This window comes from Podarcis muralis, chromosome 16 (genome assembly GCF_964188315.1).
Source record: "Podarcis muralis chromosome 16, rPodMur119.hap1.1, whole genome shotgun sequence".
NCBI classification, from domain to species: Eukaryota; Metazoa; Chordata; class Lepidosauria; order Squamata; family Lacertidae; genus Podarcis; species Podarcis muralis.
The window spans coordinates 35105669-35132686 of NC_135670.1; the positions used below are offsets into that span (position 1 = coordinate 35105669).

A 27018-nucleotide genomic window follows, 5' to 3' on the forward strand; every position below is an offset into this window, starting at 1 on the left:
TAGATAAATAGGTACCACTCCAGCAGGAAGGTAAACGGCATTTCCGTGCGCTGCTCTGGTTCACCAGCAGTGGCTTAGTCATGCTGGCCACATGACCCGGAAGCTGTACACCAGTTCCCTCGGCCAATAAAGCGAGATGAGCACCGCAACCCCAGAGTTGGTCACGACTGGACCTAATGGTCAGGGGTCCCTTTACCTTTATGGTGAAGGAAAGTACAGCACCTTCCAAGGTACACCAGCCTTCATCAGACTTGTTAATGTTGGTAAGGACTCCCTGATGATAAAAAGTGTGAGATTCTTTCTGTACTACTCTGGAGATGTTGGGCAGCGGGCAAGGAGGGCAAATTAAGCCCTGAAACTACCTCCTTGCCACTGCCAGAGAAGGCCTTCTACATTTTCACCAAGCACTGATCACATCCACAACCATAAGGACTAGACTTTTTTTTCTTTAAGTAAATGAAAACTGAGATTTCTTAGAATGTAAATAAATAAATACAGTCATACTTCGGGTTACAGATACTTCAGGTTGCATTTTTTCGGGTTACGGACCGCTGAAACCCAGAAGTACCAGAATGGGTTACTTCCAGGTTTCGGCAGTTGCACATGCGCAGAAGCACCAAATCGCAACCCGCATGTGGGTTGCAAACGTGCATTCCGCATGGATCACGTTCGCAACCTGAGTGTCCACTGTAATAGGTTTCCAAACATGAATATTTGGAATACACACAGCCCTGGGGAAAGTCTTGAGGCTTAGCAGGTTAATCCCATCTACCCTGCCAGAATCATAAGGTATAACCACCAGGAACCGTAGAACTGTGTAGGGTGGTTTTGTAGTGTGTTGTCAAGGGACTGCTGATGAAAGCAACACAAGGTATACGCACCTGTGGCTTCGTGGAACTACTTTCATTCTTCTTTTGGATCCTGGTCTGCATCTTCAAGGGAGGCAGCTCTTTCAGAGCAGGGTCAACGCCAGATGTGATGAGAAAAGGAGTCTTTAAACTCGCAAACCCTCTCCTTCATTTGAGCATCCTCCCCCCAGTCCCTATTTTCCCGCATCCTTTGCACAGCTGAGACTGGTTATTTTCCTCCATCATTCATGAAAGTGCTACAACCAGCACCTTGGACCAGCTGAAATAGTGGTTCAGCTGCAGGGGGAAACAACCTGACTTCTTGTTCCAACTTGGGGATCGGTTTTTGTGCATCTTTAAAAGGGATCTGGTGCCTCTTTAAAAGGCTGTTCAAAGATGTTTAGGGCTGCCTTGACATCTGCAGGGACCAGAGCTCAGTTGCTAGCTAAACCAAGATTCCAGCTTCATTCCAGCTGTGGAATTGAGTCTCCTCCAAAGAAATGCCAGCTCCCAGGTGGTGTGGTGCGATGCTATACGTTCCTTTCTTTCTTAAAAAAAATGTACCAATCCCAAACGTTCTTCATCCTTGATGTTCTTGGTCCATCAGACATGGAGTCCCTGTCCCAAGTTCCCTTTCATCAGTTTTCATACTGTTCCCCACTATCTCTGCTCCAAAGCATCCTTCATGAGATACTGATGCTAAACAAGCATGGTTTTCCTTTGCCAGTTGCAAGGACCATGCCCCGTTCATGTCGTTTGGAAGGCCATTCCAGAACTTCCCCTGAGAAATGTTTAATGTCGGTGTCTAAACATTGCAGCTTTTGCTCAAACCACGTTTGCTCTTGTCGCTCATTGAGAAAATGTGTATATTTCTGGTGTAAATAATGTTTCTGTTACAGCATGAAAGGTCTTGAAGGAGCCTTCGTTCTTCTACCAGGCAAAGGTGTTAACAGGATCTGTTTGCAGAGGCTTAAATCAAGATGAATTTAGAGCCCTGCCTTTTAGCTTCAGTTTAGCGGTAGCTTCCCACCACCATTGGTGCACCCATGAACCACTTGTGGTTCTTTCCAATTCTTGAAGACTACAAGCATATGTTGTAAGCTGCTATATGGGGGGGGCATCTTCCTGGCCACTATGAAAACACGATCCTGATATAGACTAGCCACTGGCCTGATCCAGCTCTTCTTGTGTTCTTATGTTCTTCTGCCCTCTGTTGCTAAGTCAGGAGAGCAGTCCATTTGGCAGAAGTGGTTTGGATACAGATGAAACCCAGGTCCCTGACCGTCTGAACCAGCCTTTGCCAACCTTGTGCCCTCCAGAGGCTTTGGACTACAACTCCCGAAAAGGCCAGGAGGGCACCAGGTTGGCAAAGGCTGATCTGAACAGCACTATCAAAAGGCAGAGCCAACCTCAGGGTTAGAAACTGTACCTATTTCATTGTGTCCATTTTAAAGCCAGTGACTTGCTAGCGAACAAGGTCTCAGGTGGGGTTGCTCCCTCGTTTATGTCACAGTTGCATGGTGGTGATATATATATTTAAAAGTAACTGTGATAGCTTCTCCTCCCTTTGGCTGGAACAGAAAGGAACAGGAGGAGCGGCCGTCAGCCTGCAGCATCGACCAGGAGAATGGTGGCACTATATGACTACGATCCAAGGGAGAGCTCTCCTAATGTTGACGTGGAGGTACGCATTGAAGCAAACCAAAAAAACCTTCCTTCGAACCTGATTGATACATGGATACAGAAAGAATTAAGTCCTTTGAGGGTGGAGGGGGGTAGCCAGCTTGGTGTCAGGGACTGGCTGGACACAGAGGAGTGGTGGCTGGGTATTGAGAAGTGGGCACCGGCAGAAGTGGAAGTGGAGACTGACTTGGAAGAAGGGATCTGTGATCTGGGGGGACCTGTAACAACTGAGAGACGAGAATCAGACACAGAAGGGGGCTGCAGGATTTGAGAGTGAAGAGTCCAGGGCTTCCCCACCTCCTCCTCCTGTGCCTTCCTCTCCTGCTCCCCTGTCTCCCGGGACCAGGAGAGGAATGAAGTGGGAGCAGCAGAAGAAGAAGGTTGCATGCAGGCACAGTCTCCATCTGCTTGCACGCAGACATGTAAGCCCGAGGTTGGGGCCTCCCTGTTGTGTCCACCCAGGAGTAGCTGAGACATGTAGGACTGTTAGACATGCCTTTTCCTAACTTGTAAGTGTACCGTATTTTTCGCTCTATAAGATGCACTTTTCCCCTCCTAAAAAGTAAGGGAAAATGTGTGTGCATCTTATGGAGTGAATGCAGGCTCCATGGCTTCAGGGATAGCCACCTGAAGCCTCCGGAGAGCAGCGGGAGTGCTCCCGCTGCACTCCGGAGGCTTCAGGCGGCTATCCCTGAAGCCAGGAGAGCAAGAGGAGTCGGTGCGCCCTGACCCCTCTTGCTCTCCTGGCTTCACTTTGTTGGAGAGGCGCTGCACACCTTTCCCTCTCTGCGCAGCGCCCCTTCAGCGAAGCGTGAGGAGAAATGGAAGGGGCTCCGTTTCTCCTGCCGCTTCGCTGAAGAGGTGCTGCGCAGAGAGGGAGAGAATTTTTTTTTCTTGTTCTCCTCTAAAACTAAGTGCGTCTTATGGTCAGGAGCGTCTTATAGAGTGAAAAATATGGTGCATTTGACAATAAAGAGTTGGTTCCTCACTCTGGACATTGCTTGCCTGATGGCACTTTGAGACTTAATGCCTTCCAGATGTTGCTGGAATTCCATACCCATCATCCCTGACCCCTGTGTATCATGGTTGAGGCTGATGGGAGTTGCAACGTAAAACAAATGGAGGGCACCACATTGACTACCACAGATTTAGGGGCTGGCGGCTGGTTTATGCCTTCTCTGGTGAGAACTGTAGTCCAAAATAATCATGGCACTTACACTGGAAGCACCAGGGAGACCAGTGGTCCTCCAGGTGCTGTTAAACTCCAGTTCTCAGCCCTAGGCAGCCTTGCCAGTGGTCAGAGCCAAGGATGGGGGAGAAATCAGGTTCAGTTCACATTTGATTTTGATTTTTTTAAAGATATTTATTAGAATTTTACAAAATGAAAAAAGAAAAAAGAAAAATACAAAATAAAAATAGTAAAACAATTCCATCTTTCCATCACTTTCTTTCATTTGCTTATTTCCCGGACCTCCTCACACCTCCCTTTTTGTATTCCAGTTCAATTTGTTAGTTCAGCAAATCCTTCCCCTCTTTGTTTATCCTACTCTTTAATCTTAAAATAATATGTAACATTGAATTTTTGACTGTTAATAGCCCATTTTTTTCATACTCCTTATAGCGTTATAGCTAAAAACCACATAACTTTCCATCCAACATCATTTTAACATTCATTAATTTTACAATATTTCTGTAGATAGTCTTTAAATTCTTCCCCCGACTCTTCTCCCTGGTCTCAGATTCTGCCGGTCAGGTTCAGTTCACATTTGAAGCCAAGCCAATCGAAGTTGCATTTCCCAGTATGAGAACTGCAACACAGCCCTCCTTCAAAATTTGAACTCGTCCAAATTGTGTGGTGCAGTTCCCCAACCAACCAATTGGTTACAAATTGCATAAATTTGGGGGTGGGGACATTGGGAAAAGATGGTATTGTTTTCACTAACACAACGAAACTGCATTTTATTAGGGGAAACTCTTTTTTAAGAGAAATTTGCACCGAAATGCTAAAGAATTTTCATTTTTTTAAAAAAAAAACCCAAAACCAACCTCCGATTGCTTCAAAAAAAAAGTGTGCAAAACTGAATTTAAGATTTTTTTTTAAAAAAAGAACTTGCTCCTATTAAAATGAATCCCCACCCAAAATCACTTCCTTGTGGCCAGGTATAGCATAAGGCATAGACTTCAATAGGTTTCAGATCAGGGACTCACCTGCAACATCACCTACCACCATGGAACCAGCTTTTAATGTCTTGCCAAAAACATGAAGATAGAGTTGGTACACCAGCATGAGAAAAAACTCTCCCTTAGAATTTCTTCTTCTACACAGGCATTAAAATTAAAGGAGCTCCTTCTGCCAGTGCATCTCATCTGCTCCCTCTTTCTCTTTTCCCTATTTTTTTAAAAGTATACTAAACAGAAAAGGGAAAGATGGAACCTGGGGTTTTCTGCCTGCAACGCAGATGCTGTGCTACCGAGTTCTATCCCATGTCTGTTCTGACATTCATCCTCCTCCTCTCATGCGTATATGTGCTTGCTAGTTCAGGGTTGCACTTTGTGCATCTGATGAAGTGAAACTCTGGCCTGCAGCAGCTCATGCCAGAATAAACCTTAGTTTTTAAAGGAACCCCAAGACTCGTCTTGTTGTTTGCTGCATTAGACTAATGTAAAAAGACTTCTGTAAATAGTGTCAGCAGAAGATACAGTCACCTCACCAGTAATAAACAGAGGTGCTGCTAGATATCCATCATTTATTATTATTATTATTATCATTATTATTAGTAGTAGTAGTAGTATACCACCCTATATCCAAAGGTCTCAGGGTGGTTCACATAAAAAGATCACGGTATATAAAATAAAAATAAAAGCAATAATCTAATAATACTCCCCCCAGAAGAGCCACATTTTAAAAGGGTATGGGATGTCGATCAGGTCAACCAAAGGCCTGGTTAAAAAGGTGTATAAGGTGCCTGGTGCCTAAAGGTGTATAAGGAAGGTGCCAGGCGAACTTCCCTGGGGAGAGCATTCCACAGACGGGGAGCCACTGCAGAGAAGGCCAATTCTTGTGTTGCCACCCTCTGGACCTCTTGAGGAGGCAGCACATGAAGTAGAGCCCCAGAAGATGATATCAGGGTAGGTTCATATGGAAAGAAGCGATCCTTGACGCAGCGTCAAAAACTGAACCCTGCTTTGCAAAACCTGGTGATGCTGTCCTTTATTCTCTTTCCACAGGCTGAGCTAACATTTTGTACAGGAGACATTATAACAGTCATTGGAGAAATTGATGAAGATGGCTTTTATTATGTAAGTGTCCTGTTTATTTCTTTCCACTACTCTGCCCCAGTTGCAGTATCGCGTCCATTCATTGGGTGCAAACCCTCTTCCACTCAGGGTGTTTCAAACTAAGAACAGCCTAATTTTTTTTCTTTTCGAGAGTGCCCCTGGAACCAGAGAGCCTTCCCTGCCTTTGTATAAACCAGCAAGAGCAAACTACTTAGGCTCTTTTTCCAATCAAGGCCCCAGATACAAGCCCCCCCCCTCCCCAAACAAGCTACAGTTCAAATCCAGCAGGAACTTGTAGCACAGAGCGGAAACAGCTGCAAATACCAAAGGACAGCAAACACACCTACTCAGTCAGGTCTATTAAGAGAGCCAAGTTTCAGCATGGTGCCCTGAATGACCCAACTTTCAGGGCTTGCTTAAGAAGCCTCCTTGGGGGAAGGCATCCCACATGGTGGATCCCAAAACTAGAGAGGCCCTGCTCCTTAGATCTGTGTCTTGGTTCCCTGTGCTTCCCCAGGGTTTGCTTCCTTTGGGATGAGGCAGAGCAGAGACCATGTTGTCTCTAGGATATGTGGTTCATTTATACATATATACAACCTGAGCCTATGATGGAGAGGTTCACATCAGCACCTCCAAAAGGTCTTGTTTCTCCCAGAGCCCGCAGCCTTGGATTCAAACAGTAATCAATCATGGCGCTCTCTCCTGCTTCCCAGCTTTCTGCTTTGCTTCCAGCTCACATCAACAACTCTCCACTGTCCTTTTAACGAGGCAGCCACCCATTTGTCCTCTGACACAGGTCCACTTCCTTGTTCCCTTATTGGCCCATTACCAGGACACTGGCTTGGTTTTTCAGGAATTTGAATCCTTGATTCAAGGAAGTGATTTTGCTGGATCCAGCAATTAGGAGGATCTCAGTATATCCATGGACGTGGGTGGCGCTGTGGGTTAAACCACAGAGCCTAGGGCTTGCTGATCAGAAGGTCGGCGGTTCGAACACCCGTAACTGGGTGAGCTCCCGTTGCTCGGTCCCTGCTCCTGCCTTACCTAGCAGTTCGAAAGCACGTCAAAGTGCAAGTAGATAAATAGGTACCACTCTGGAGAGAAGGTAAACGGCATTTCTGAGTGCTGCTCTGGTTCGCCAGAAGCGGCTTAGTCATGCTGGCCACATGACCCGGAAAAACTGCAGACAAACGTCGGCTCTCCCGGCCAATAAAGTGAGATGAGTGCCACAACCAAAGAGTTGGCCATGACTGGACCTAATGGTCAGGGGTCCCTTTACCTTTTACAGTATATACACAACCCTGAATTTGGAGGTGCACACTGAGCCAAGGTCATAAGGGGATACATATCCTGGAGAAGTAGCTTCAAGGTAGAGTAGCGAACTAATGAATTAGTCACAGTACTTCAGTAATCTACCCATTTGATCATCCGCTGCTTTTAACTTTCTACATTATTTCTCTTTTCATATGGATCTTCTGCGATTCACTGTGGTTTGCTCATCAGCGAGAAAGTAGTGTTAATGGCTCACATGGCTCTGAAAACCTTGATTCTAACTAAGGTTTGCTAGTTTATCACTGGGGGGTCAAGGAAAAAGAAGGGAAGCAGGAACACTCCATCCCAGCTCGTTATTACAATTTGAAATGAGGGCTGGGAGGGAAAGTAGGTTTGGTTTCTGTTTTCATATGAACCTACCTAATTCAGTTCCTGAAACAACCCACCAATCAAAAGTACACTTCCTCAAATTTTGCCACGCAGTTCTAATGAATGGATATCCTGTTATGGATGCTTTAGCTGAGATTCCTGCATTGCAGGGGGTTGGACTAGATGACCCCTGGGTCCCTTCCTACTCTTAAGATTCTATGAAAATTAAAATGCATATATGAGCAAAGATGCTCATAAAATGCAAAAAGGGGAAGTATTTATTGCAAGAATGGCATACCAAAATGCTGCTGGATTTTCGCGAGGACTTAAAAAAAATGCAAACCATTGCAGAAATGTGGAGAACTGGGCTTAACACTGGGGGAAATGGGAAAAGGTCAGATTCATGTATCCCTACTTGTAACTAACAACCAATAGCTACCTTCCCTTGCGTCTCGCTCCCTCCCAGTACATTTCCCTTTTGGTCCGTGTCTTTGAACTTGTAAGCCTGACGGTCTGTCAGCTATTTTGGAAACCATTTTTGGAATTTGTGGATATTTTTTTGCAAGGAAGATTTCTTTAATATGGATTATCACTTCCCACCTCACCCTCTTAAATTCCAGGGTGAACTTAATGGCCAGAAGGGTTTGGTTCCTTCAAACTTTCTTGAAGAAGTGCCTGATGATGTAGACGTCTACTTGTCTGATGCCCCAGCACGATATACTCAAGATACGCCAATACGTACAAAAGCAAAAAGGGTAAGCAAGCATTGAAAAACAAAAACACATTTATTCTTTTTTTGGTTCTGTTTCCTCCCCCCCCCCCCCATATTTCATATCAGATTTAGTTATGAGTATCATCTGTCAACATTTTTAAAATCCATTTTTTTGTTTTTAGGACATGCTGCGGGGAAAATGCCAATAAACACAGAAATAACTTGTTCTTCCACTAGTGTGTATAATAGTATCATGAGCATTTAGCTACGAACCATTCGTTTTGTGTTTGGTTCATTGCAATGCAAGCTTAGCTTTTCAAGCATTTTTCTGCCTTGCAATTATTTAACAGCTGCAGAATATAGGTATGCTATAGTGTTAAATGCAACACAGAACAAGGGGGTGGGGGGGGGGAGGGAAGGCAAGGGACATGCTCCAGCAAGCTTGCGTAGACCATAAACTCAAACCATTCAAAATCCTCACCCCAAACCCGCTGCCAGCAAGTATCCCACAAAGGTGCCCATCTCTGAAAAGTATTCATGTGTAGTATCTCACTTCTGTCTTCTTTCATCACTGCAGTTTTTATATATTATATTTTATGTATATTTTTATTTCTTTGCTCATCTGCTTGGGAACAGAAGAAGAGTGTTCATTTCACACCTTAAAAAAAGGCAATGTAGCCTTCACGTAAGTGAGCAACTGAAGATACCAGTAAAAATATCAATTCAAGCTAGCTGGCATTATCTAATGCAGCCGTCTTAGCACCTAAATGTGCAGAGAGAGAAATATGTCTCCAAAACCATTAGCCCTGGTTGGTTGCAGACTTTCCTTCGATGTACTTTTTTCCCCTCTCCTTTTTATTTTTCTAAAAAAAAAAAAATCTCAACTTCTAGGGTCTATATAGTCATAAAATGTCAACAGAATTGACTTCTCTCACTGTTTTCTTCCTCCTTGTATTCAGGGCTCATGTTCGTAAAAAAAAAAAAAGTTTTAACATTTGGAACATATTTCTTACTGGACGTATTGTTTGTTTGCATAAAAAAGTGTTCCTAGTGTCTAATTCCAAAGAGAAGCTGCATATTGCATTGTTAGCCAATCTGGGAGGAAAGCCCCCCACTTCCAGGAGAGGGAGGGGGGTAAAAGCACAAAACAGACCCACCCCTGAAACACTGTAAGCAGATCAGTATGGTAGATAAAAAGAAAGGGGTATGGTTGTATCTGAGAACACATTAACCTCAAATATCTGCTTCAACTGTTTGCCTTAAAAGTTCCTCTGCTGGTCAATGATACCCCAAGTTTGCCTATGGCAGTATCTTCTCCATAGTCATCATTCAGTAAATAATAATAATAATAATAATAATAATAATGCAAACTCTCCAATAGCACAGTCCTACACCCACGTTTGCAAAGCACTCGGCGGCTCTTTGGTTTATCAATGCAATAACAGTTGACATAAGACATGCAGCTCAAACCCATGAATGAATGCATTAGAGCTCAATATATATATATATGGTATCTTCAGGTGTACGTTGGGGGGTGCTTCTACGAAGTGGTTCTTTTTTGTTTTCTTCATTAGACAAAGACCTTGATTTGAGATCAAAGTAAGCTTGTGACCTCTTTTCTTCAATTTCAGTTCCGTTCATTAAACTGAGCCTGATCTAGATTTTCTGGATACAGTGGGGACCACGCAAGTGTCATAGCTGCCAGAAAGAATTGGTGGCCGGCTTATAAGCATTAAGCAAGCACTGCGACTGGTGTGGTCACTCACAAGTTTTCACTCTCGAATGACTTCCATACATATCAATGCACTCTGTGCAAGGAAGCATTCATTCCCTGTACCAGCCATTTTACAAGAAATCCTATTGTATAAAAAGTGTGTATTACTACCATCGAAGGTCATTAAGCTTTCTTTGATTATGATTAAGGTTCATTTTAGCTTTTTTCTTTCAACCAGTGTGCCATCTTATAAAATATGTATATACAGTATTGTTTTTCTTAAAAAAAAGTGTCCAATGGATCTCAAAAATTAAGGGGGGGGGGGAGCCTCTGATTATATTATCTCCACAACTGGCGATTCCCTGTGGAAACTGGCTGGTGTATATATAGAACTTGGCATTTGTAGTACTTAGTGCAATTTTCTCACATGCTCAGGTCACCAAGAGTACCGCAATGTGAAAAGGCAATTTTAATTTGGGCCAAAATCCAGTTCTGAGTCACCCGGTTAAAATAAGCAGTGCAATTTATTTTACCAAAACAAAAAAACCCCCACAAATTCAACCCTTCAGCTGTATATGCTGTTTTTTCTCACTACTTTGGTAAATTAGCTAAATCTGTTGTGTGGCATACTTTAAAGGAAAAAAAATGGATTGTCCAAAAAAAACAAAAAAAAACAAAAAATAATGTTACCAACTTTCTTGTTGTTTGGCTTTCATCCAGTAAACTGTAACAATGTACCTACTAGGTTCCTCCTGAGAATACAGGTACATCACCAAGGAGAGCACCATCCCCCACAGTCCATCTCCATACGGGGTCACCTACGTCATCTGTGGGTTCTGGTAGTCCCGGGCGAGGCAGGGAACTGTCCTCGAAAAAGAAAAAGGGGCTGATTTCGAAAGGGAAGAAACTTCTGAAAAAGCTTGGTGCAGTGAAATGATTTCGTGTTCATCTGGACAACCTATAAAGCTTCAGATCTATGTATTTTCTTTTTTCTTAACAAAATAAAATGATTAAAAACTTCAAAAAAAAAACTAGGGCTTTCATGACTATTCTGAACCTCTTTCTATAGAGAACCTGGCCATTTCCTAGCACATTCCGACATCAGCAGAAACATCTCTGACTGGTTTGGTGTCAAGTTCCTTAAATGAGATGGCAAGGAGGGGAGGGAGGGGGGAAAAACCAACGTGGCATTATTACTAAAAAGCACAGTGTTGCCAACATGCATTTTTAAAATATATATAAAGGGAAGACTGAAGGGATTGAGGAACATCACGAGAACCAACCATCTTATGACAAGGCAACTCTCTTCCAGGCAACAACTTTGGATACATTTTGGTACGTTTCCCTCCCTTAAAGTGGAGAAAGAAAATCTTGTTCTTTGATCCCTCTTCTGCCGTTTACTCACAACTTTACACATAAATGGTCTTGAAACTCCTAGTTTATTCCGCCTTGATGTTTGCCTTATTAATGCACAAATGATTTGTACTGTCTAAACTATACAGCGTATACTTTGTATGTACTGTGTATTCAACTGTCTTTCCATCTTTCACCAAGACATTGGTAATTTTAAAAGATCAAGTAATTGGTGTTGCGGACTCCGTTCAATGTCCAATGTAATTCCTGGGAGTCTGAAAGTGTTGTGCAAAGATGCATTCTTAAACATCTGTACGAGTTCTGCTAGTCAACCTCTCAAGTACATCAAAAGCCAGATTTACTGCATAAAAAAATATTCAGAGAATGCACAGTCAAGCCATTTTAAATATATATATATATATATATTTCTGTAGGTCCTGGCACCAGTAAAGGTTTTGGTATTCCAACAGCCAGATAATTTTTCTAAAAAAAAAAAAGTATCTTGCAATGCAGTCGAGCTGGACACCATTTTTTTGGTACTGATCTCAGAAGTATGCTAGACACAAAAGCGAGGAAGTACTACAATGAGAAAGTTGTGTTATTCACTGACCATCGCCAGCAAGAAGTTACTAAAACAGATAAAGATTGCTACGTTTGCCACTACATACTAAGTCCTAATATTGGCACCTGTGGTTTGGGAGGGGGAAAAAAGATTTTAAAAAGCCCTATGTAGTTGATGGCAGGCATATTTGGCTGTTACTCTTTTGTAACTTGTCCATTTGTAAATTCTTTTTACTGTTTATACATACTTTTCAGACTGCCTTTCTTTTTGTAATTGATGGAAGGTTTATAATATGAATGATCAAAGCTTTTCCCCATTGTGTCTTCAAAGAAATATAATGTAAATTCTTGTAAAATAATCTAGTGTGCTAGATTTATGAAATTAAAAGAAAAATACTGGCCTAAATTTGTGGTAAAGTATTGTGTGGGCGTGTGCATGTGTACAGTTGGTCATGTGTAAAATATTTTATATAAATAAATTTGATATTTTGTAGGTTTGTCTTTGTTGCCTCTTTATTGACAAAGTTAGGAAGGCGGCAAGCTCTTCCAAGGATTCAGAAACCCCAAAGAGCCCAGTCTCTGTTCTAATACACCCTCCAGCAATGCAATCATTCTTTTTCAGAGCATCAAGAGTAGGCATAGGCAAACTCGGTCCTCCCGATGTTTTGGAACTACAACTCCCATCATCCCTAGCTACCAGGACCAGTGGTCAGGGATGATGGGAATTGTAGTCTCAAAAACATCTGGAAGGCAGAGTTTGCCTATGCCTGGCCAAGGGATTTTGGTTTAAGACAGATTGCCATGCACCCCTGCCCTCTTAAGCCATACTAACACTCTATGCACCCCCCCCAAATCATGAATGAAATCACTCAAACAAGTCTCTCAAGAATCCATTTTCAGTCTTTCTTGAAGGAGCAAAACTGTAAGCATGTGTATGTATACAGCCAATGAACAAACAGGCAGGCAAGTAAGTAATTCCCACCCATCAAGGGCTGGGGGCCATTTTCCTCCACATCTATTTACTGCCCTCCAACTGCAGGCATTTCAAGCAGACATTAAGGATAAAGGTAAAGCAGGCATAATCAATGCCCACAAGCTAAGCCGTTTGTTGGCTGGCTGAAACAGCAGAAATAAATCAACTGAACTAAATGGTGCTTACTACAGTGTAGACATGCATTATTTTACTTTGACCTTGCCGTTCAATTTCCACCGTGTGTACAGATGTGTATACCCAACATACATTTAACTTGGGAAAACACTTTATGCAGATGAAGACATGAAAGCATTCAAGATTTGAAATGTGTCAATGGCCCTCTACAATCCTCACTGTTTACCAAAATTTTACTTTTTCTCCATACCAGATCTGTCAACTCCCAACTCGACCTTTTCTTGCATCCTTCCCACCCCCCACTCCTGCAGTTAGGCTGCCTACAGATTTGCAGTGCAACTTGACACACACCTACTCAGAAATAAATCCCCTGGAACAAGGTGGTCCAACACGGAGCCCACAAGGCCTTTTGGTGGCACTTGGCAGGGCAGGGAACTGGAAGTGGCTCCTGGGGTGCTTCCCCAGATTTGGAAAGGAGGTGGGAGGGCTCTAGGACCGTGTCTTTCCCGAAGCCCAGCAAGTGCTGCCAGGTTTTGAGGTGTCCTTTGGCTTGGTGCCCAGTGTGGGGGACCCAGTTGTGCTGCCCTAAACCTGGCACTACCCCCTGCCCACCAGTGCCAGGAAGGAGGGAGTAAAGGGCTAGGGTGAGAGCCACCTCCAAGTCCCGGGAGCAACAGAGACCTGGCAGTGCTGCTGCTTAGTTGGGGGCACTCATGGTCTTTGGTGTGTGTAGGTCAAGGGCCTGCCTGGGGGCCAGGGGAAGTTAATCAGTGGGGTAGGGAGAAGCAGCAGAGATTTGGGGCCATCTGGGTGGGTAGGTAGTTGTGGAAAAACCTGCCTAGTGGGGAAGAACAAACATAGGCTCCTGGTTTTAGATGGACATAAGGTACCCCCTGCCCGTACAGGCCAGTCTTGACAGACTCTAGGGTTGTGCGCCCATCTCACTTAAGAGGCCGGGGGCCAGCACTGTCCAGAGACACTTCCAGGTCACGTGGCCAGCGTGACAAAGCTGCATCTGGCGAGCCAGCGCAGCACACGGAAACGCCGTTTACCTTTCCGCCAGTAAGCGGTCCCTATTTATCTACTTGCACCCGGGGGTGCTTTCGAACTGCTAGGTTGGCAGGCGCTGGGACCGAGCAATGGGAGCGCACCCCGCCGCGGGGATTCGAACCGCCGACCTTTCGATCGGCAAGCCCTAGGCGCTGAGGCTTTTACCCACAGCGCCACCCGCGTCCCTTTTAGATGGACATAAGGCTCTTTAAATCTCCCCCTTGCCAAAGATCTCACACTTACCCCAAGATTCCTGGGTTTTTCCTCATTTCCAGGCTTTGCATCTACTAATTTGTCAGGTATCCTGCGCTTGTGTATTAAATTTAACAAATATTCATACTATTAATTGTATATTTATATATAATTAAATAACATAACCATAATGCAAACTTTAACAATATGGCCTGCAGGTTCTGTGTCAAAGTACTGCTGCGGCCCACTTGGTCTGAGGCTGAACCACCCTGCCTAGCTACAACTTGCTAGGCAAGTTCTGGAGGGGGCTCTTTTGCCCACAAATCTCACCCATTTCTGTGAAAAAGAATAAAGGTATAGCTGCAGTTACATCTAAAGATGTTAATATTTTCCATTATATATGTCAATGGGGAAGAGCAGAAATTTTGTTTGTCCAATCTGACTTGCTATTTGGATGTAAATTGGAACTGTTAAAAACAGAATGGTTCCAAAACAGGTTGGACGGCTTTCCAACATTACACATACAAGACAAATCTTGTGCCCACTACATATTTTAATTGACCCCAATTATTTAATGAAGACCCCAATTATTTAATGGGGACGCGGGTGGCACTGTGGGTTAAACCACAGAGCCTAAGACCTGGGGATCAGAAGGTTGGCGGTTTGAATCCCCGTGATGGGGTGAGTGCCTGTTGCTCAGTCCCTGCTCCTGCCAACCTAGCAGTTTGAAAGCACGTCAAAGTGCAAGTAGATAAAATAGGTACCGCTCTGGCGGGAAGGTAAACGGCATTTCCGTGTGCTGCTCTGGTTCTCCAGAAGCGGCTTAGTCATGCTGGCCACATGACCTGGAAGCTGTACGCCGGCTCCCTCAGACAATAAAGCGAGATGAGCGCCACAACCCCAGAGTCGGTCACGACTGAACCTAATGGTCAGGGGTCCCTTTACTATTTAATGAAGAAACAATTGAGGACTTATCTTTTATTTAAGCTTACTGTGTTCACTCATCCTCCGGAATGAAAAGTACCAATAAATTCAGATTAATGTGTTAACAGTTTATTGAAATGGAAAAATATGGTTCTTTAGGAAGAACCATGTTCAAAAAACCAAGTACACTTTATCAAACAAAACATTAACTAAAAATTCATCTTGCTGAAGTCACAAGTAATAGCTTGACATAATACTAAGTGAAACAGCATAGCATGATGAAACAAGTGTTTGTTTTTTTAAGCTCCACATTCAAGACATCTCTAAAGGGGAGTAAAATGTCTACGATACAAGTTATCTTCCCGTACTGTTCTTCATCCTCTCCTGTAAGATCACAAGTAATAGAGATTCTCTGACAGCGACAAGTTAGGTTCCCTGTGTATGCTCTGACCCACAAGGAAAGCCAGCTTGTGGGCATATTGGCAGGGAGCAGGAACTCTAATAACCCCCTATGGAGAAAACAAACACATTACAGGAGGCAGGTACAGCAAGCTGGTGCCCTCCTCTTAGGCACATCACAAGGTAAAAGTTGCACTTTCAAAGGACAAATATGATGAAGAGACAGGGCCTAAGATAGCACAATTATCATTAAAATGTATATCTCTTTTAAGCTGCCTCCTCCATTCCTCCTTAATGGAATTCTACCCAGAAATCTCCTTTCTGCTGTCCTCACCAACAGAAGTTAAAAATCAACAAGAATCTAAATAAATATTCTATTGAGAATGTGGCAGAGGGGTGGGGCCAAGTCTCTCCTGTCTCTTCTCAAAAGAATGACTGGAGAACTGTTTTACTTTCAAAGGACCTTCTTAATGAGAAACGTCATTTGGCCCCATCTGGAGAAATGCAGTTTGGTCCCAATGGATTTATGCTCATGGCTACAATGTACCACTTATGCTGGGTAATATGATTTTGTGATGGCCCTTGTGTGAGGTTCTGCAAGTAAACAGATTTTAATACATTCTCATTGGTGGCATTCAATCTATCAAAGCCACCCATAACAGGATTTCTGAGCTAGTTTGCATGCCACAATAAGCTAGTCTTAAAACTGCAGCTTAGCCATCAATGTATCTCTGACATGCTATGCAGGTCCCCATGCAGCTTTCTCTTGGTTTATTTCTGACTTACTGTTCACAGACTGAAACAAACTGTGGTCTAGGTTCAGATTAGATTATAAGACTCATTTGAGCTGCACTGGGTGGGAGGAGCAGAACGGAATGGAGCCACATGCATGATTCTACCAGGCTTTAAAGGAAACTGTCTTATGACATGTAAAGAATCACCTCAACAGGATGCAATTATAGTTAGGTGGGCTTCTTCAAGCCAGTTTTCTGCTTCAGACACAGACAAACTGTATTAGTGTGTTAAGCAAAAGCAGCATTCATGGTAAGGGAACACTTGAGCAAATTCAGCTAGCTTGCTTGTCTACTTAACAATTTGGATACCCTCTGCCCCGTATTTCTGCCTCCCCACCCCACCTCATTTAGAATTTTATTGATTCTTAAGGAATCAACTAGCAGGCAGAAATGCTAATAAGCCTTACAAAAATAAAGTTGCCTTACTAATTCTCTTTCTACCCCAAATGGATGATTGTGGGCAGAAGAGCCCACAACAAGCTTTTTGCTGGAACTCACATCTGTTCCCAAATGTATTGGAGCAAAGCAGAACAGAACTAAAAGTGGAAAGTTACTCCTCCCCAAGCGTTCAGAGCAAAGATTTTGAGCCTGATTTGCAGAAACCCTGCTTATTAGAGGACCTGGGAGGAGTTAACTCATTTGAGGATATCATCATCTGCTGAGAGAGAAGCATATTTATTGTACATATACTTACTGGCCAGTTGTAATACATATGGCAGAGCTTGTATGTTAGCCTCTGCATGTAGTCCGGCTTCAGCGCACTATTGTCATAGATTACATTGTAGTGGGTTGGTGCAACACTGCCAGTTCTCACAGACTGACTCACAATAAAGAAATCATACCTTTAATAGAAGAAAATTACAATTCAGAATGGAATTCCAGACAAGTGCAAGTTAAGGAGCACATGCTATGAGGGGAGAAGCTTTGTGCTAGCCATCAGGCAATGGCTTTTTCCACCTGCCTTGCCCCACCCTTCAGCCTTAAGAGCCTTCGCAAGGGAGCTGTTTCTAGAGGAAGGAACTGTGAGGGGGGAGAGACTGTTTGCCATCAGTGTGTGGTTGGTTTCACCCCACCTCCAGCCTGAGGAACCTTCAGAGGAGTAGCTGCCATAGGCACTGTGTGTCTTTTAATCAGCTGAACAGAAAGAAAGGTTATGAGGCATAGGGATGGGGAATATGTGTGCATGAATTTAACAGTGCTATTTTGCTACTGTTTTTAATATTTTTAGAGATTATAAGTGCTGTATTGATTTGTTAATCATATAATATGACTTTGCCTTAATTGTGATGTTCAACTTATTTTTTAGTTGTTTTGTTAATAGTGTTTTATAGATTGCAATTGTTTAGCTAACGACTTGTTATTCTATGATTCTGTATTTGTAACATTCAGGTTATTTACTGTTTAAGCTGCTTTGTAATTCATTTGAATGAAAAGTGGCATAATGAATGACCTCTCTCCCCCCACCCCACCGACAAAAAAAGAATAATGCACACACTTTCCGAGGTTTTGCTTAATCTATACCAAACACAGTGTGTGGGACGTTCTGCAACTACAGAACCAATGGCTCAAGTTGAGCATAGCAAGTATCTAGAATTCTTGGGTGCTTTCCCAAGTGCACCCTTTGATTTAGCACCTTCATCTGAAGGCCACTCAAGGTAAATATGAATCAGAGGAGTAATCCATTGTATTCATTCATACAAGGATACCTTCTCACACTGAAGTAACAGTTGTTTACAATAAACTGTATTTCACTGTGGATGTACAGAGGATCCCAGATTACTTCCAGAATCTCATCACTCAATACTTAGTTGTCTCATGGGATGAGAGAGAGGCAGCATCTCTCACTCCTGCTTGCTCTCTAGCTTCCTGAAAGGGGGCAGGAGCCCTTGTGCCAACCAAGGTACATTTAGAAGGCAGTGGCAGAGAGCAGGTCCTAAGGAGCACTAGGCTGAGGCATGAAAGGAGGAAGGGAAAGTTCAGGTGCAGTGTGCTGAATTATAGCAAACTTGTTACAGCAAGACAGGGAGGAGACCAGAAGGAAAAATATACTGTATATAGAGAGCAGATTGTGGTGGCAAGAAGACCTGATATAATGTCAACTGTGCCAAAGGCATCACTTGTGGGTTCAGAAACAGACTGGGCTGAGACTCCCTGGCAAGCCTGAAGCAGTTTGGCCCCAGGAGCAAGTTGCTGAGATTGTGGGGGAAGGAGATTTTCCTCTGAGAGATTAATAGGCCACATAGGAGGCCACATAGATCAACAAAGTCAATTCTCTCACCCACTGTGCTGGAGTCCACAGAAGAAAGCAGCTCCTGGGTCTCCCCATCTCTGCAGTGGCTGAATTGAGGAGGGAACTTGCCATGCACGGAGCAATGGCAGGATAATGTACAGCCTTGCCTTTGCTCCTCCACAGCCATGGAAGTGTTCAGCCTTGGTGTAACGGGCAAAGAGGCAGTGAATGAAGCAGGCATGCCATCACACGAGACAAAAGCCTCCAGACTGGGAGGAAGGACTTTCGCCCAGCTCCCTGAGTTCTCAAAATGGCAATGAATGTCCCACAATTATGGCTGCCTGGGTGCAGGCTATGACTATTGCTAAGTGCTGCCCCTTGCTTAAAATGCAGCTTATGCTTCCCTTGTCTGCTCTATGTTAAAAGAGCTTCTGACTCCAGGCCCAGAAAAGAGCACAGAGGAAAAGAAAGTAAAGAAAGCAGAGTTTAACAAATTTAAAGGGATTTTGTTTTTTCAAAGGTGGATAAGGAGAAGGAATGCAACGGAAGAAAAGTACAAGGTAAAGAATAGCAATAGAGAGGGAAACTCCAGAAAGGATGTTGTTCTGAGCCGAGAAAGGAAACAATGATCCTCAACAAGAAGGGAAAAGTCTTCTGTTGAAGTTCTGGGTGTTTCTTGCCTCTGAACTGCAAGGCAGAGAACACGGCCTACTTGGAGACCTCTGGCATCCACAGAAGAATTGGCTATTTCCCAGTCAAGAACCATAGCAAGAATACTGGTTATTAACAAGGATTTGGCAAAAGCAATCCAGACAACAGCTCAATTATCTTCCATATGCACAAAGTTTACTTGCAACTTACCATTCTGGTCTGGTAACTTCCAAATCAATAACTGTGCCAGGAGGTGGATTCTGAAGTCTTCCACCAAGCTGAGCAAAGAATCTTGTATTCACACGCTTCTTCACCACTATCACTGTTAGCTTGGGACTTGAGAAGATCACATAAGAAGTTTATATACAGTTACTACTTTGAAATAAAACAGTATGTTAAGAAACCTACTCTAATATGGTGGCAATTAAGTACAACAGAAACACTTTTACCAGGTAGTGGAAGGCTAGGCTAGACCAATGAGAAGTGGTTCAATAAAGCCATCTCATTTACCCATTTGATATTCAGGTATGCCAGATGGTATCACCAAGCTTACCTTTTATGGAGCCATTGCATGTGATTAACCATGACATGATCATGTTGGATCACTTAACTTACTTGTAGTCCTGCCCGACAGCTTTCAAGCACTCCAGAAATTGAGGAACTTCATAGTTAACCAAGGTTTTCAGTTGACCATCTCCAACACCATCTCGATACACAATAATGCGAGAAGGCATGTGGTTGTTGTAGGTATACCAAGTCCTTAAAGCAGCTTTAGGAGAAAACATCAGTGCATCAATTTACTACTAATGTTATTCCCTTTGGCCGCCAACACACCATTAAATTAAAAAAGCAGTCTGACTGTTTTTAGCCCCTCCCTACAAATGTCAAGCTTAGTAAAACTGGTTTCCTTCACACTCGTGTTTTGAATGGAAGCAATTTATCTTTTTCACAGGAATAAATTAACTGTCAACCCTGCTAAGACAACTTCCCATTAAATTGAATTTTATAAGCAAGCATGTTATAAATCAGTTTGTTATATAGCAATTTGCCTGGTTAGAGGATTACTTTTCATTTATAAAATATTACTAGAAATGGAAGGATCAAGAAGATCAATTAAAAGAGGTGTGGGGAAAGTAGACAACAGGGCAGATAGTCAAAGCTGGGGGGAGATATGGGAGAAACGCACGTTGAAAATGTTGTCTATAAGAATGAAAGAAATTTATTATAAATTAGGTTGGAGATGATATTTAATACCAGTCAGATTAAATCAAATAAACAAAGAATATTCGGTGTTATGTTGGAGGGGATGCCAGGAAACTGGGAATTATGTTCACATGTGGTGGGGGTATAAATATGTACAATTTTGGGGGGCAAAGGGTGTTTAAAGAGATAACAGAAATCATGGTGTTAAAGCTGACCGAAAGTTCAGAGGTTGCATTATTATCAGTTTACGATGGGTGGAAGGCTATGAAGGACTTGCTCACAAATTTATTGACAGTTGCACGAATTATTATAGCTAGGAAGTGGAAGGGGCAAGGTGAATATAAAATGGAAGAATGGTATTAAGAAGTGTGGGATATAGCTATTAATGATAAATTAACATGTGCCATTAAGGTAAGACGGGGAATATGCAGAATAAATGATTTTGAGAAGGTACGGACAGCGTTTGGAGAATTTTTACTGTTACACCAAAAAGGGCTCAAACCATTACAAGACGTGTTGAAATTTGGGGAAGTTGGATAGTTATAATGGAACGGTCTTGGGTGGGGCGCACATTTTTATTATTTATGATTGTTACTTTGTCAAAATAAAAAATAGGCAAATTAAAAAAGGAGTGCTTTTTAAGTTTCATCTTAACCAATGTACTTAGCACTCCAATTTGTGTAAATTTAAAAAATATTTGGGCATGACCCAATCGAAGATAAAACACCAAGTCCTACTGATATCTGTGAAGGCAAAACATATGCCCATCTCTCCCAGTGAAGGTAATGGAATTCAAAAGTATCCATTTATTAACAGAAAGATAAGCTTTATTTACACCAGGCATAGGCAAACTCCGGCCCGCCAGATGTTTAGGACTACAATTTCCATCATCCCTGACCACTGGTCCTGTTAGCTAGGGATGATGGGGATTGTAGTCCCAAACATCTGGAGGGCCAGAGTTTGCCTATGCCTGATTTACACCATCCCCACCCCACTCCCCGGTTGTATTTGCATTAGGAAAACTGCATGAAACAAGGATAAACAATTCCCAGCTGCCACTGAGTGCGGAGTGGAGAGCTCTGACCTGCTTTCAAGAGCAATGGGCTATTGGTTGTGCCACCAAAGGCACCATCAGCAGATTGGGGCATGGGGCTGGGCAGGTCTTTACAAACAGATTGGCAAACGTGATCAGACCCATGGTTACCGATTCATCAGTCCCTTAAAAAAAAAAGAAATAGGGAAAATGACACACAGCAGTTCTTAAGTATTTAAGTTTACCTTGCAAGCATACTTTAAGTCCATCTACAAGTTCTTGTCCACGATCTTGAAGGACACAGCGTGAATACCAACTGTTGTGAGAAAAGAAAATGTTTCAGGCAAAATATATTTTCCTCGTCATTACTGTGACAGCAGCCAAGTACCTGAAGTCTCTCTCTGTATGATAACTGAATTTGACTTTATTACAAAGTAGAAAGTGTGTGCAGCACAAGCCAGGCAACTGAGAAAGTTCACGCAGTACTTTTGATTTCTCCGATAAATTGCCTTTTCATAAAGAAAACTAAAAAACAAAGTGCTGCAATTAAAAAAACAACAACTTCAGATTTTTACCGTGTCATTCCCTGATTCAGACTTGCAACAAATCCTGCAATTGACCTCCGGCCAGCTGTGGTGTCATGGTAACAGTCAATTCCCACAATCATGAGTTGTTTCAGCTTGAAAAATATTAGAGAAACAGAGTGAGCTACAAACTCAAAAATCCAAGTTTCCAATATATTAAAAATTAGCTTTTGCACTAAACAGTTATGGGAGCTATCCAAGAGTCATACTCTGATCTCAAAGGGCACCGTACTAGCTAGTTGGATATCCTCTTAAATTCCTATTAGTCTGACCCAATCTCAATCTACTGATACAAAATAAAATAAAAAAATCCTTCCAGTAGCACCTACAATTAATAGTAGAATTTGCTGATGTGTTTACAGTGACTGTCTTAAGTCCATTAAGGCGAGTATCATATTTGAAGGTTTCTACATAAAACCAAAGCTTCTTATTCAGTCTACAAGAAAGTATTTATTAGCAACTGAAGGGTTTTTTAGTATGGATGTGCAGCGGCTTTGAACGAATACTGAGCCAATGTGAGCTGTGTTCTAAGGTATGCATGCTTCAAAGGCAAACAAGTGCATTTGGGCAGGGGGAAGGGGGAGAAGACACTTGTACAGTTCTTCCTTTTTCTCTCTTTCACATGGTGCTAGCACTTTTAAACTGTACAAGCTTTTAAACTGCAATCCCAAATCAATTCCAGCCGTTGTTACTGTGTGGGCTGTTTCGGACAACTCCCCAGTTCCCTTTTATCCTGATAGTAGAGAAACAAAGCAAGAAGCTAGGTTAAACAGATCACAAAGTCAACAGGAAAAGTCAAAGTGGGATTACGAAGAAATTGGGTTAAAGAATAAAACTTCATAAGCCAATCTAAGCACATTCAGTATTTATGTGCAGGCATTTGACAATGCTAACAAATGGAATGAAGTAAACAATAATACTTGAAAAGAACTTACTGGTATCTCAACACTCCAGAGCTCCCCACCCATTTTACAGTTCATCTGTAAAGCAATTTTTGTGGCTATGGCCATTACTGTCTGGGGTTTACTCAATGTCCGAGCGAGCACACATTGGCTTGGAGTGGGGCAATCGGTACACAAGTATTTCTTGATTGCATCGTACTTGTCTTTACGGTTACTGGAGAGGAGGCAAACCACCTTTTTAAAAAAATGAAAGAAAACTTCAATATATCACAATTGCTATTGCAAAGTTTTCTATCTTCTGGCATGCTCAAGCTACGGTGTGCTACGTAACTAGGGCCAGTTGGCCAACCTGCATGTCTCCCAGCAGCATACTGATGTGTAGGACCACAATGGTTGCCTTCCACAACTGGATGGAATGATCAGTAATGCTCAGCATGCAAAGCCCAAAATATGGAATGGCAGGTCTCTGCAAAATGCTCTGTAACCTGCCTATTGATGATGGGTCTGGAAGCCTTTATCATCCTAGGCTCCCACATTCTACCAGATAACAAGGAATCTGTACATCTCAAGTCCTTGGTGCAGCACACATAGACCCAAAAGCCTCCCTGGATGACAAGTCTGGTGGACTGGTTTTGGGAATTAGCTAATGCCAATGCACGTTTTGTTCAAATAAACCAACAAAAACAAATTCAATTCAAGCTTTTTCCGGCATGATTCAGAGAATCTACAGCCACCACACCATGTTTCAGCATTATATCTTCTAAATCGCTTAATACATACCATCTTTGTATCTGAATCAACTTTTTGCTTCAAAGTTCTCAAATATGCTTCTGTTCTGTCCTCTACTTCAATCCTACAAAAAAGGCCACGTTTTACTGTACTTTATTCAGCAGCACCTATTCCAATTTAAGAAACTCAATAGCAATGAATCCCTTTTATTTTAATAGTGCATACAGTGCCTAAAAATGCCAGAGACTCCACTGAAACTCTAAATTTCCAAAAGATAAAACAAAGATTAGATGTTCTAGATGGTATTGCAAATTCTCCTGAACATTCCTATGGTTTCAAAGTAGTTTATTGGAAATTCTGACAAATTACTGTGAGTACAAATTTTCTTGATTTAACCATCCTAGTACAGTACAATTTCTGAAATAAAGCCATATAGTTTCTAGATAGTAAGTGTCTATATGGTACTTACATCATTGCCTTGTTCATCTGTATACCCATTGCTGGTGTGACTTTGAAGAGATTCTGTACTAATGTATTAGCTGCATCATAATTTCTCCGTGTGTAGATTAACAGCCAGTTATCCAAAGGCTTTACACTGATTAGAGATACTCCCCTGGTTTCTTTAGACCAGTCGGCAAGTTGTGGATTGTAGTCAAACTGAATCAGAGAAGATTCCAAAGTAATCATCCAGCATGAACATAAATCCAAGTCTTAAAACATTTTTTCTTGAGCAACAAGTTGCTTGATGAGAATAATCTGTTCTGGCTGTATTTTAAAATGCATTAAATGAAGTAAAAGGTTAACTTACCACTTTCCCTCCTTGATGGATCTTTTCTGACTGAACAACTCGTCCCGAAAAGGAAAGCAAGTTGGATTCAAAGCTTAAGCCCCAATCATGAAGTTCTTTCTGGACATTATCATCTCTATTTAGATATATAAAATAAAAACACTGGAGTTACATTATTTGTGCTAATCTGTTTTTCTGGGAAATAGGCTCATGTTTCTTAGCAAATCAACACTGTGCAACTATTATCTGAATATGATTTAAGTAACGTACTTGTTAATGTAATCAATGAGCCTTCCAACTTCACGCATTCTCTGGTCTGGGGCAAGTCTTGTATGAACAGACAAGTCTTTCATAACAGTAAAATCACTTCGCATTTTATCAGTTAAGCCTACAAATATGAAAAAGATTATTTTTCACATAGAATAGGGCTACCATATGTCCACAGTTTCGCAAATCTGTCCCTGGACAAATTCCGTCCCCGAAATGTCCCCCGATTTGCAAATCTGTCCCCGGGAAACGTGACAGCGGCAGCCTCAGTTGGCTCTGGCTGGCTTCAGGAGCTTCTCACTGTTGCGCACAAGACACAACATATGGGGACTTCCGGCGAGGAAAAATGGCGGGCGCCACGGCAGCGAGCAGCTCCTGAAGCCAGCCAGAGCCAACTGTGCTACCAGGCTGGCTCCAGGCTGCTGACTGCCGCTGCCACTGCCAAAGGGGAACCGGGGACGTCAGGCGGTACAGATCTCCTGCCGCCTTTGTTTTGACTGATCGGGGGAGGCTCGGGAGTTGCGGCCGGCCAACCGTTGCCCAGTTTTTTAAAAACTCTGTGCATTTTTGTTTCACAGGGTGCAGAAGAAGGGCTTTGCACCTTGCCTGGTAGAGAAACAGTGCCTTGTGCCCCTCCTGGGCAACGCTCACCCGCCCACGACTCCTGAGCCTCCCTCGATCTGTCGAAACAAAGGGGGAAGGGGGCAGATCAGCAGGGAAGGCTCGGGATATGCATGTGTGCTTGGGCCCAGGGTCTTTTGCCTCTCCATCCCCACTACTGACTCCTTGTTGCTACTCAGCTTCAAAAGAAAGAAAATGCCCCCAGATTCATTGAAAAAAATCTGGTAACCATAACACAGAAACCACTCTTTCTTATCCGAATATACAGCTAGGCAATACTTAACTAAATTCAGTTCTCCCTGTGCGTCCATGCGCTCGCACCCCCCCCCCTACAAGCACCTCATTTATTATCCAACTGCTACAAATGTAACTGTAAGATTCCTGTGAAAGAGTGTTAATGTGAAGGACTCTATCAGCACTACATCCATAGTTTAGCTACCAGAACTATGCTGAGTGGTGTCAACAGTACAAAGTATGACTGTAAGGTAAAGGTAAAGGTACCCCTGCCCATACGGGCCAGTCTTGACAGACTCTAGGCTTGTGCGCCCATCTCACTCTATAGGCCGGGGGCCAGCGCTGTCCGCAGACACTTCCGGGTCACGTGGCCAGTGTGACAAGCTGCATCTGGCGAGCCAGCGCAGCACACGGAACGCCGTTTACCTTCCCGCTAGTAAGCGGTCCCTATTTATCTACTTGCACTTAAGGGTGCTTTCGAACTGCTAGGTTGGCAGGCGCTGGGACCGAACAACGGGAGCGCACCCCGCCACGGGGATTCGAACCGCCGACCTTTCGATCGGCAAGTCCTAGGCGCTGAGGCTTTAACCCACAGCGCCACCCGCGTCCTAAAAGTATGACTGTACTCCGAAGTAAAAATTTGTCTTGATCCAGAATATTAACAAAAATACTGAGATGCAGATAACATGACAGAAAGCTTACTTTTAATTGTATTATACCTGTAAGGTAGCAAAGTTCAGGAACAAGTATGGCTGGACCTGCCATGACACCTCCTGGGCCTGTCTTCCTCTTCGGCTGACTCACCAAAAGTGGTTGATTCAGGTCTTTGATTTCTTGGCTATATTGCTGTATTAAAAGCACATCATCTAGAATTTAGTTTTGCAAAACTTTTTGACTATGAAGTCAGAAGGAGCTGTGTCACATGGAGAGATGCAGGTTCCACAATATCATGAACACAGAACATAATGCTAGGACCCACTGAGTGGCATGCCACAATGGAAGAAAAGAAAATTAGTTTCACATCCTTTAAATAATAGAACAGGCCTATTTTTAAAAAAGAACTCTTCCCTCCCCAAACTAGCCTTGCAGTGTAACCTTTTGCAGAGTGCCCTATATGGCAGGAAATGTGTGGAACTAGATCACCTGGCAAGGTCCAACAGAATGGACTGTGCTTGGTTTTAATACATTGTGATCTGCCCTGAGCCTCTGGAATGGAGCGGAATATAAAGTCCAAGTAAAAAACAACAACAGCCACCACCCAAAAAGTATCTGTACAATCTATAGTGTTGTGAGTTTGGGGGGAACCCCCTAAATGCTAGAAATTAGTAAATGGCAGAATTTTGATTATTTGAGTATTGAAGGGATGACTGCAGACCAGAGGAAAAACACAAAGCTTTCTTTCCAAGTCAGGGCCTCACCTGGGATAGAGGTTGTTAATATGACAAAAGGTGTTGATAGTCCATCTAATAGGAAACCTGAGCCCGGGCAGACAAGATTGCCAGGCTAACTGGGCGTGAGG

General features: G+C 42.9%; 2 protein-coding genes across 22 annotated transcripts in view; one reads left to right on the forward strand and one right to left on the reverse strand.

Annotated features, from left to right (window-relative positions):
- The window catches only part of RIMBP2 (RIMS binding protein 2), a 296295-nt gene extending 284011 nt beyond the window's left edge, over window positions 1-12284 (forward strand). For 12 of the 20 annotated variants that reach the window (XM_028709315.2, XM_077920566.1, XM_077920567.1 and 9 more), the window contains 4 exons: window positions 2429-2532; window positions 5760-5831; window positions 8072-8206; window positions 10623-12284. In XM_028709315.2, coding sequence (XP_028565148.2) covers window positions 2429-2532; window positions 5760-5831; window positions 8072-8206; window positions 10623-10814 — 503 coding nt within the window. In that variant the 3' untranslated portion in view covers window positions 10815-12284. Of the gene's footprint in view, window positions 1-2428; window positions 2533-5759; window positions 5832-8071 lie in introns of all 20 variants that reach the window. The other 8 variants (XM_028709313.2, XM_077920571.1, XM_028709316.2 and 5 more) reach the window with 3 other exon arrangements.
- Window positions 12285-15178: 2894 nt separating this feature from the next.
- The window catches only part of PIWIL1 (piwi like RNA-mediated gene silencing 1), a 28444-nt gene continuing 16604 nt past the window's right edge, over window positions 15179-27018 (reverse strand). For both annotated transcript variants that reach the window (XM_028710392.2, XM_077920201.1), the window contains 12 exons: window positions 26219-26345; window positions 24648-24765; window positions 24399-24513; window positions 24060-24247; window positions 23642-23714; window positions 22895-23095; window positions 21951-22054; window positions 21621-21691; window positions 19755-19908; window positions 19350-19475; window positions 16953-17100; window positions 15179-15574 (listed from right to left, as the gene is read on the reverse strand). In XM_028710392.2, the coding sequence (XP_028566225.2) occupies window positions 15458-15574; window positions 16953-17100; window positions 19350-19475; window positions 19755-19908; window positions 21621-21691; window positions 21951-22054; window positions 22895-23095; window positions 23642-23714; window positions 24060-24247; window positions 24399-24513; window positions 24648-24765; window positions 26219-26345 (1542 nt within the window). In that variant the 3' untranslated portion in view covers window positions 15179-15457. The remainder of the gene's footprint in view (window positions 15575-16952; window positions 17101-19349; window positions 19476-19754; window positions 19909-21620; window positions 21692-21950; window positions 22055-22894; window positions 23096-23641; window positions 23715-24059; window positions 24248-24398; window positions 24514-24647; window positions 24766-26218; window positions 26346-27018) is intronic.